The sequence below is a fragment of the Stenella coeruleoalba genome, assembly GCF_951394435.1.
Source record: "Stenella coeruleoalba genome assembly, chromosome: 3".
NCBI classification, from domain to species: Eukaryota; Metazoa; Chordata; class Mammalia; order Artiodactyla; family Delphinidae; genus Stenella; species Stenella coeruleoalba.
Window position 1 is genome coordinate 112,461,989 of NC_137148.1, and position 11,010 is coordinate 112,472,998.

At 52.8% G+C, this 11,010-nt stretch overlaps 1 protein-coding gene across 1 annotated transcript; it reads right to left on the minus strand.

Moving 5' to 3' along the window:
- Positions 1 to 623: 623 nt before the first annotated feature.
- On the minus strand, positions 624 to 8,777 carry CXCL14 (C-X-C motif chemokine ligand 14). The gene is made up of 4 exons (XM_079917985.1): positions 8,522 to 8,777; positions 8,242 to 8,347; positions 4,359 to 4,472; positions 624 to 1,800 (listed from the first exon to the last, which is right to left on the minus strand). The coding sequence occupies exons 1-4, from the start codon at positions 8,583 to 8,585 to the stop codon at positions 1,785 to 1,787; spliced, it is 300 nt and encodes a 99-aa protein (XP_079774111.1). The 5' UTR covers positions 8,586 to 8,777; the 3' UTR covers positions 624 to 1,784.
- Between the last annotated feature and the right edge of the window lie 2,233 nt (positions 8,778 to 11,010).

Sequence of the window (11,010 nt, forward strand, 5' to 3'; positions counted from 1 at the left end):
GTGGGCAGTTTGTGCAGAGTGCAAAGTGGCTTGGTCTTGTGGATGTTGAAGGAGCTCACATCTACCTAGCGCTCGCCATGCCCTGGTGTCCTGAGCGCTTTACATGGATTGCCTCCTTCAGTCCCCAGAAGCGCCGTGAGGTGTGTGCGCTCATCATCTCCATCCTGCAGGAGAAGTGGACCTTCAGTGTCGCCTTGGCTGTGGCTCCCACACAGCCTGGCTGCGGAGCCCTGTAGGTGGGCACTTCCTGCCCTTGCCTGAGCCCCACTAGAATCCTGGGGCCCTGGACCCCAGGGGTCTTGACGGGTCCCGCATCTACTGCCTTCCCTAAATGAGGATGGCAGCATGACCCTGTGGTCCTATAGGCGCTGACCTGGCTGTTCTGATGAACCTGCCCCAGGTGTGGGAGCCAGGCAGGGAAGAAGCGTCCGCCTCGAAGCCTGGCTTTCTGTCTTCAGGACATTCTATAGAGGTGACGGTGTTGACAGGTATCGGGAAACACAAGTTTTCCTCCCCAGTGCATCTGTCCCTGTTTATTCAGGATGTGGTAAACATTTGGTTGTCATCCTGGCTTAATTAAGTAGAAAAAAAAGTCAGTACTCTAAAATTTTGGTACATTTCAAGTATGTTTTATTACTTTTCTTTTTGTCTTAGAAAGAATATCAAACCTGCATGCAATGCTAACGGTTTCTGACATTTACATAGCATACGACACGATATGCAACACAGCACATACTGAAGGGACATGTGTAGAGGGGGCCTTCCTAAGAGTATATTTACAAAGGGAAAGGCGTGTGGTCATCTTAAAGAGGGCTGCACCGAAGGAGGACTGCACTGTTTAACACTGAAGAATTACGTGGGGAATCACAGATTGCTTTAGTACTGCATGTTCCATTGTCATGAGGAAAAGAAACATGCTTTGAAGGTTTTCCCTCGTCAACAGCATGTGTATCTGTAGCTGTATATTGTACGTGTATTTGTATATTTTTAAGTTTTCTCCTAAGATTTTCGCTACAGCATCAGTAACTCCACGTGGTTTTGAAGCAGTGAAACTTTCACAAACGCTCAGGTTGGAGAGAAGACCCAAGGACCATTCCTTAAGGACCTTCCTTAAGGACCATTTATTTGCCTCGCCATCCCAGGATCTTGGAAATGTTTCCTGGAATGTGTAAAAATTAACCCCGGGGATGAAGCACATTTCTGTGGCAGCCAAACTTGAGTTCCTCAAAGAACAGATGCAGAGAGATCTGCTTCTGCTTGCCCGACAACTGGGGCCATTGGGACCGCTGCTGAGTCCCCCTGAGGCTGTGACCGACCATGAGCCCAGGAGAGCTTGTGGCAGCTGTGCCGAGGCGCCAGGACCTCTGAGCGGAAGCTTCCCGCGCTAGGAAGGGAGCAACGCTGCTATGAAATGTCTCAAACAAGTTCCCTGTTCCTCCTAGGTGCTTATAAAGCTCAGATGTATAGTGATGTCTGGACAGATACAAAAAAGCATTTTTTTTTTTTTTTTTTTTAATAAAGGAAAGGCATGAGTTTCTCCCCTCTTCGGTAAAAAGCAGCTTGTGACGAAATCTGGAACACAAGAGAGAAGGGTCTCACATCTGGAAGCCTTTTTGCACACAGCTATAAAATGTAAAAACTGACCCCCGGTAAAAAGTGCTTTGTAACAATATTTAATTTGTGTCTTATGCCTGTGAGAAAGAAAGGGTTTGTTTTTTTAATCTGCAAAGCCCTTTGCTTGTGTCCCAACTGGTGTGAAGCTTTCCCGTCAGGGGTTTTTCACCCTATTCTTCGTAGACCCTGGGAAGAGAAAACACCCATTTCAGTGGCTCAGGACGAGGCAGGAAACGCACAGGCCGGTGTCTGAGCTTCTCTGCACCTGGCCTGGGGAGTGCCTCTCCCAGGACCGCAGGAGCCCAGGAGAAGCAGGGGACACTTCAGAGGAGGCCAGCACATGGGCATAAATGCTCACCTGAACCTGGCTCTGTCCTTTCTACACAGCCTCCACCTCTGCAGTTTCTTTTTATCCTCAAAGCTCTAGGAAGCAAACCTTCTTGGTATATGAGGAAACTCAGAAACAAGAGACTGAAAGTCTGCCCAACGAACACTGAATGTCAATGGTGGCGTGGATGGGGGGAGGGGCAGAGGCATCCCTTCCCTCCATTTAGGCTTGTGTCTTTCTTTGTATTTAGCTCAAGAATACATGTTCTCCAGAAAAAAATGCCAGTTCCAGAAGCTGCTGCCTGAAGACTGAAGGGCGGTTAGTGGGGCTGGGGCTGCCACAGAGGCCCGTGGCTCAAGGTCACTTCCTCTAGTAGTTACCAGGCCTGTGAGCGCTCACAAGCTGACTTCCCCCTCACCTCCGCAACCATCTCTGTTTAGATACTTAAATCCCCTCCTTTCTGCCGCATGGCTGCCGTGGGACCACACATCACGTCCAGGTCGTCCCCTGCTCCTTCCGCCTCGTTCCTGATTTCTGAGTAATTATGCACCAAAGTCAAATGCCTGCTGCTGCTGCTTCTGGTGGCAGCTGGAAGCTCTGGCTCTGAGCTCCTGGAAGCCCTCTAGTCTCGCCCCACAGCCTGGGCCGGCCGCTGCCTTCTGTTGTCTCTACTCTAGGTTCAGCATTCTCTCCCTCTCTCTGTCTCTGCAAAGAGGACTTCAAGATGGTTCCTTTATCTCCACAAAGACATTTTCAACCTGTACAGAGGGAGGGCAGGCGAGGAGGACAAGGGAATGCCCACATCCTCTCCCAGGACACCTCAGCATTCCAAGAAGGAGGGATGAACTCATTTTGTAAGGAAGTGATGGGAGGCCTGGTAGCAGAGGTGCCCTTACCGCTCTCATCTATGGATTTTGCAGCAACAAAAAGAGCGGGGCTGCATGGACCCAGGCTTGCCTCCTTTTCATCAAAGCTGTGGCCCCAGGTGGAGGGGTCGGGACAAAGGCTGGATCTCCCAGCAACCTGATGAAGACTTGCCCGCGCCTCTGTGAACCGGCCCTGCAGTCAGCCTCATTCCACTTCTGATGATGCAGGGCCCAGAGGGTGACTGGACAGGAGGTGTCCCGTGTTTGTCATGTGAGCTGCCTGCCCTGACCAGAAAGAGGGCTTCACTTCCAGTAGATTTATGGAAAATAGTCTCTTGCTCTCATCACTTTCTATTTCAAGCAATTGTGGATGAGGCAGTTTTGGAGGCAGCAGAAAAGGCTCAGGTACTGGGGTTGGGCCCAAGTGTCAGCTGTGGGAGAGCTGGTCATGGGCTGAGCTTAGGGAAGTGCTGGGGGTGGCGGGGAGGAGGGGCGATGGGAGGGTGGCGTGGGTACCCGCTGGAGGGAGGGGAAGGTGACGCCAGGAGACCTAGCTTCCTGACTTGTGCTCCCAGACAAGTCACTCCCCCCAACTTAGCCTCTGTTCCCCCCTCTGCGGGATGAGGTGCAGGCATCAGCTCCTGAGGAGCTCACCTGTGTGTGTGTGTGTGTACGTGTATGTGCACGCTTCCCTGGTCATGCTCTGCAGATTCAGGTGTAAACAGGCTCTGAGTGTGTGAGGAGTGGGTCTGCTCTAGGACAGGCTCACCTTTATGTAGCATAGGGGAGCCAGGAACTTGCCTCCCCCTCTGAGGCCAGACATGGGACCCCAGGAGATCAGAGATGGGAAGCCATTTTCTGATAATGGGAGAACAGCCCAGACCAGGTTGGGATTAGGGGTCTAGTTCAGGACTCTGGTCATCTGGCCACTGCTAACCCCTGATGGTAAGAGCGGTTCTGATTTTAGAGGGTCAAACCCAAAGTCCCTCCCTGCACCTGTACAGGAAGGAGTTTATCAGGCTTCTGGGCAGCAGGGGGCATGGGGCACCCTGAGGGGAGACTATGTTGTTGGCAAGGAGTTGTCCTCATCATTTTATGGTTGTACCCACAGTTTTATAGTTAATAAACCCAGTCACTTAAGCAGCTGTGTTTCACCAAACCACACAAATCACGGAGAGAGAGAGCCATGCTGGGCATTCACCCAGCCATTTGACAGAGGGAAATTGGGGGTCAGAAAACTTAAGTTACTTAAATAAGGAGAGGAATTAGGACTACCCTAACTTCATAAAAGTTAGAATGAGACAAACTTTAGTTCGCAAAAGGATCGATTTTCGATGCTTACAATTGTCCAAGAGAGCAATAAGTGTAGCAGTAAGTTAAGTGGTGAGTTCCTCATCCCTGGGAGTATGTAAGCCATGTCTGGGTGTCTGCTTACTGTGGCAACTGTAGTGGGTGTTCATGCCTTAGATGGGGCTAGATGACCTAGAAGGGGTCTAGACTCTGGATCTGGTAGGGTGGTGGGAAGGAAGGTGAGGGGCAGTGGGGCATACCTGCGCTTCTCATTCCAGGCGTTGTACCACTTGATGAACCGCTTGGTGCTCTGCAGCTTGGGGTGCAGGCAGTGCTCCTGACCCCGGTACCTGGACACACTCTTGGTGGTGATGCTGAAATGGAGCAGGATGGGATGGAGGGTTGAGAAGCCTGAATGACAGCCCCTCAGTGTGGCCTGTGGGTGGCCCTGGTCTGTCCCAATCAGAGCACTGAGAGACTGTGGCCTCCTCCCTCCTTTCAAGGAAGCCTACCCATATGCTCGCTCCCTGGCTGTTTGGAAGGTTCTGGTTGTCCCCTTAATCTGACTCCACGTTCGGGTCTAACCCTGTGCAGAGTGATGGGCTCTCACTTTTCCCCCTGGAGCCCTCAAAGTCTGGGACAGTCCCCCACCCCCGAGCCTACCCCCATGCAGGGTGTTGCCCACAGCACTGATGGCTCCCTTGGGGAACGAAGGTCAGGGGATGCTTCCAGCTCCTCTGAACCTGGGAATGAGAGGTGGAGAGAGCTAATGCCAGCGAAGTATGCATGCCAAGACCTCATCCTTGGATGTGAGGAGCTCCATGGCAGGGCTTGGATGTGCCGTGGTCTCTGTCTGATCTTTCAAACCCTAGTTCCCCTGACCCTCTGCAGATTGTTCTGGGGCTGGGCATTTGTTGACCCTGAAGCTAAGTCCTGTTGGCCTTGAAGCCCATTTTGATTCCTGAGCATGAGTCCCAGTTATCTCACCCTTGGGCACGAAAATAAGACTGCCCTTCAAGTCTCTATCAGCCAGTGTTCCAACACCGTTGGAGGTCTAGCCATGTGGTAGAGAAGCAGGTGGCTTTATACAGAGCGTAGGGCCTGGGTTTGAATCCCAGGTCTGTCTGTGGGACCTTGGGTAGCCTCTCTGAACCTAGTTTGCGCATCCATAAAATGGGTATAATAATAGTACCTACCTCTTAGGGTTACTGGGATGATTAAAGATATAATCTATGCAAAGTGCCTAGCACAATGAATAGTTACTGTTATTAGCAATTGTCGTGGAAGATGGGATGGCCAAGAAGAAGCCTTAGTGTGTGAGGTCCAGCCTGGGAGGGAGGAGGAAGGGAGAGGCTGCTGCCCAGCACTGCTATGCCCCTCTCAGCCAGGGCTGGGCCAGGGTGGCAGGAGTTCAGAGGAAGCTTCTGGGTGGGGGAGGAATGATGGTGTTCAAAAATGAGGGTCAACCTAGCGAACATGGAAAACTGGAAGGTGAGAGGTGAAGATGTCACTCCTTGGGAGGTGACACGCAGGAGCGAGGTATGGTGGTGGACTGGCTGCTGGGCTGTGGGCTGAGGGGGCAAAAAGGGGTGGTTGGAGGTTGGAATGGGAAGAGTGGGAAGGGAGGGACAGAGGTCAGCCAGCACCCCGTAGGCTCCTAACAGTGAAGTGTCAGGATGCCTGGGCCAAGGTCTGGAAAGGAGCAGGGTCGCCATGAACTCTGAGTCTCCCAGTTGATGGGGAGAGGAAATCGAATCTTGCGACCTGAATGGGGGCAGAATATTTCTGGGCCACCTGTTCTCTTCGCTCCCCTGTGCTCTGAGTTTTCAGGGCCTTCACCATGGCCTGAGCCTCCCAGGGCAGGGACAGGTCTTGTGGTAATGCCAGGTGACTGGGCTCTGCCTTCGCTGGCCCTCTCTATGAGACCTGTGGCTCCCTGGGTCCCTTCTGCTAGGTCTTAAGCATGGGGCCGCGCTTCAGAGTAGAGTCCCGGTCCCCTCCCCCATAGTACCTAGTCGCTCTGCAGGAATTTAGCCCATGCTTTGCTCTCTGCCTACAGTGCTGCCTTTGCACTTGGAATAAAAGGCTGTAGCCAAGCCAGATAAAAATCCCCTCCTCCGTAAGGTCAGCGTACAGGCTGAGGATCCCAAATCCTGAAGGTTGGGACAGCAGGGGAGGACGCTCAGCCCTCCCACCACGGTGCTCAAATGCTCAGTCATAACACGGGGACTTTGAAACTTGGTTGTGGGGTGAAGACGTGAGGATTTCTGCCCCCAGCAATTGTGCAGAAATTCTGGGTCCTGTGTGCCTGTCCTCAGTGGTTCTGGGATACCGAGGGTTTCAGCAATAACTCGGGGTATATGAAACAAATTGCCCCTTCTAGAATCTTGGCTCTACTGGATCCTTCTGAGTGCAAGGACTCCCACTTGCAAAGCAAGCTGCGTCCCAAGCCTCATCAGAGATTTCTAGGTGACTCAGGGTGAACTGGAAAACTTCCTTTAGTTCAGCTTTGGGGCTAAAAACCAGCTTTGGGAAAAAAGCACTGGTCCCTCATGTGATCTGGAGAGTCTTAGGAGCTTGAGAGGGGAGAAGACCTCCAGCCCTTCAGGGAGGGAGGGAGGGTCCTGGGTATGGGGTGGAGGTTTAGAAGAGGGTGACTGTGTGCGGATCTCATGAGACCCCTGCAAGTTTTCACAAGGCTACATAAAGCCTTCTCATGCACTTGCCTGGCTGTCAGTTTTCTCTCTATTCTGAAAAGTATAGCCATGAAAAAGGGCAAGCCTGTTTACTGAGGGTTCTGTCCTTTTGAGATGTCACTGCACCTCATACCCTGCTCCTCCTTTCCTGCAAGGACTCAACAGCTCAGCTTGGTGTGTGGAGCATTTTTCAGCACTGAGAGGAGTGCAAAGTTAACATCCCTGTCATTTTCACCCCAAGAGAGCTGAGAACCCTGAGGGGCTTGTAGCTCCTCCCTCAGCTGTGTGACCTCTAGCTCCCACCCAAAAGGAGTTTCTAGCAGTTTTTCTGTACCTGGGTCTGCAAGGTAAGGGGCAGGGCAAAGGGGCAGGGACAGGAGGCTAATTTAGGTGCCCAGGAAGGAAGGCAGGGGGGTTTAGCTCAGGCCCAGTGATTTTCTGAAGTTCCCTAACTTCAGCCTGACTGCACAGACCCCAGGTGGCAGTGGAGGGGGGGGGGGGCGGCGGTGGGAGCTGCCTTTGCAGACACTGTGTGGAGGCCTTTGGGCCAGCAGGGCCAGTGAATGGAAGGCACTTGCCCAGACTGAGAATAAAGTGTGTCCTGTTTCTGGGGGAGGGGAAGAGGGGCCAATGGTCCGTGGCAGATATTTGGTAGCTGCTTTGCCAAGGGCTCCCTTCCTGGCCAAGAGCGTATTGATGGGGAAACAGTGGTGCTGGCCTCAAGTGGTTAATTGGGAAGGCAGGGGAGCAAAGGAAACGCAGTGTTCTCTCGCTCTGCCCCACTTTTTAAAATATTCCCTGCATCCCCACCAAGCAGGGCTTCACCCTCATGGCACGTTAACTCCAACAGAGCCCTTTCCACATGACTGCTCAGGAACCCACAGGAGTCCAGCTGGTGTTGGAAGAGTGAGGATCGTTCTCAAAATGCAATCGCTAGAAGCCAAAAACCAGACGGCCACGGTCCCCTGATCAGAAAAAGGCCCTGAAAGGAGGTTCTGAGGACGTCAGACAATGTTTGCTTTAATTCTTTCTCCAGTAACAGTAAGGCAGCACGCCTCACAGTTTGGGTTCCAGTTTAATAGTTCTGGGTGTACTCTGAGTGATTGCAATCTGGGTGTTCTAAGTTGGCACACGGAAGCCATTTAACCCTTGATCACCCTAGAAAGGGGGGGCAGTGCAACCCCTAGGCTACCCATTTGAATCCTAGCAAGGGTGAACTCCTCGGAGAGGCTGTTTCCGGAGCAGAGTACCGTGACCCTTTTTTCAAACTCTCTTCCAGACTGCCGTGCCAGCGTCCTAAGGACTCGCTAGGCAATTACAAAGGCTCCGCCAAGGGCTTGACAAAGGCTGAGAGAAAGGCTTGTTAGCCCGACCCAGCCCCAAGCTGCGCCGCAGCACCCGGTTAAGAGCTGAGCGCACACGCTCGGGGCGAAGAGCGAGAACTCACATAACCATTTTCTCCTCGCAGTGCGGGTACTTTGGCTTCATTTCCAGCTTCTTCACGTCGCTGTAGCGGATCTTGGGTCCCTTCCGGGAGCACTTGCATTTCGACCCTGCGAGAGAGCGCGCGGGGGGCTGCTCAGTTGCGCGAGGGGTCTCCTTCGCAACTCATTGCCCACCCTCGGTGCCCACCCAGAACCCCAGGGATCCCGGGGAGCTTAGCAGTTGGCGTTGGGGGTTCCCCAGGACGGGCCGGGCTGGCGCCAAGGGACCTCCCAGGCACTCACCGTCCACGCGCGCGGCGCACAGCGCCAGGAGCAGCAGGAGCAGCGCTGCCGTCAGGACCCTCATGCTGGCTGAGGGGCGCGGCGCGGGAGCAGGGGCTCGGGGAGGGCGCTCGCGCGTCCGGGCGCCTGGCTTGGCTCTTTCTACCCGGAGCGCGCCTCCCGGCTCCACTCGCTCCTGCTGCGCCCGTCGGTGGGAGCCTCGCGGCTGTGGCACCCCGCAGCGCTCAGCGCTCGGCTCCGGGCTGTCTCCACAGTCTCCCTCCGCCCGCCCAGGCCTCTTTTAAATCCGCTCCGAGCTCATTAATATGCAGAACCACTCGGTGACTCACTGAGATTTCTCAACGCGGTTGGGGGGTTGGGGCGGAGACCTTCCCCGCCCGCCGCCCGCCCCGGACCGCGATCGCAGCAGCGCACACTCAGAGCCACGCGCGCACTTGCACATTCAGACTCACATCCGCGACCCTCTCGCTCTCACACACATTCTCCTTCATACACTTGCACACCCAGGCTCCAGCACGCACACAGAGCCAGAGCCAGTGCTCGGGCGCCACTTGACGGTGGCGAGGCTGCTTAAGGGCACTGCTTTTATGATTCTCGTGGTTCCCTCTGGCCTGCTGTTGTGAGCCGCTGGGAGACCCAGGCCCGAGGCCCAAATTCTCGAGGAGACTTGAAAGGGTTTTGGGGCAGGTGCCAGGTGTGAGTGCCAGCAGGCCTGACTCCTAGAGCGTGAGCTGTCCCTGTTGGGCCAGCAGCACTGGTGGCCAGAGCACAAGGCCAGGTTTGGAGGGTGGTCACCGCAGGATGTGCAGCAGCAAAGCCATGGCCTGTGGGCCCTGGAGCTGGCTCGAAGAGTGTGTGTGTGTGGAGCTTTGGCTAATCTGGAAGGAAGGCTTCCAAAAGTCTGTGGGCCTGTGGGGGGTGGGGAGAACCAGGTGGGTGGCTCTCTTCACTGTCACATCATTCTCCAGAGTTAGGCAGTGGCTGGGCAGGGAGACGTGACAGTGGTAACCATCTGGATGAAGTCCATGTTCTAGACATTGTGCCAGGATGTGTGGTGTGGCGGTGTGGGCCCAGGCATGGTGACAGAAATCCCTGCTCCACTATTTACCAGTGCAAGTGACTTAGCCGCTCTATACCTTGGTTTCGTCATCCATGAAGTGTGAGTAGTCACAGTGCTGCTGTGAGAATTCCATAAGATCATACCTAGAAAGTGTTTGAGTGCCTGACTAGCTGTTGGTGCCCTGGAAATATTACTTATTGGCATCATTATTTTATATCTATTATATATATATATATGTTTATATATATATATATATATATATATATATATATATATATAGTTTTTTACAAGTCCCTTTCCAAGTTGGTATTTTAATTTCTTTACTTGATGGGCACTGGAACAGGCTCAGAGAGAAGAAATAACTTTCCCAAGATCACATAGCCAGGACACAGGTGACTGGGCCAGGAAGGGCCCTGGTCGTGTGGCTGCAGACCTGGGGCTCCTGTCCCTGGGCCATTTGACTTCCTTCAGGCATGTGTGCCCTTCACTTTTTGGTGAAGCACTTCCTTGAAAGACCCAGCAACAGGAGATGGAGTGTGTCAGACTCCGAGGGTCCCTGGGCTTGGCTTCCAGACCAGACCTGGAGCCAGGGTAGAAGCTGCCAGGTTCTGTCAGCTCACACAGCTCTGTGCTGTCAGCCCAGCAGCCCCCTGGGAGCTCAAGTGCCAGAGAGGATCCTGGGGTGATGGGATGGGCAGGCTGCTGAGGATTAGAGTGGGAAGAATCTCTGCTGTGTCTTCCTACTTGGAGAGCCTTGGCTGCCTTGAGGGGAAGCTGAGCCATGAAAAGCCAGCAGGGCCTGTGAATTGGCTTCAGGCCATGTCCTGAGTTCTGTGCAAGCAGCTGTAACTATACTTAAAGCAAGGCCAACAGATGGACACTTGGGTTTATGCAGAGGATAAGTGCAAGGGAGTGATTTTGGCATTTACATCAATTTTTTTAAAGTTTAAAATTATTTTTTCTTAATACAAAGTTAGCATGTTTGTTACAGAAAACACAGCAGAAGAAAATATAAAAAATACACACACAATTCCACCCACTCAGCAATCTACACCAAGATGCTACAGTGTTATCTTTGCAAACCCTTCTGTCTTTGCTTACATGCAAGTGCACAAATGGGATCAGCATGCATGTCCTGTTTAATAACTGGCTTGTTTCACCTATCGCTATATCAACAGCACTGTTCCATGTGACTGGTTGTGCTTCTACAATATCTCTTTTAATGATATTGTTTGAGGCCATATAGTATAATGGCTAAGAACTTGGTGTCTAGAGTCAGACTGCCTTGGGTGTGAATCCTAGCTGTGTGACCTTGGCTTGTAACCTAATCCTTTTAGGTATTGATTTTCTCATCTGTGAGATGGGAATGGTAATTGTACCTACAGCATCGTGAGAGTTAAATAAGATGGTGCATATAAAGCTTTTAAGG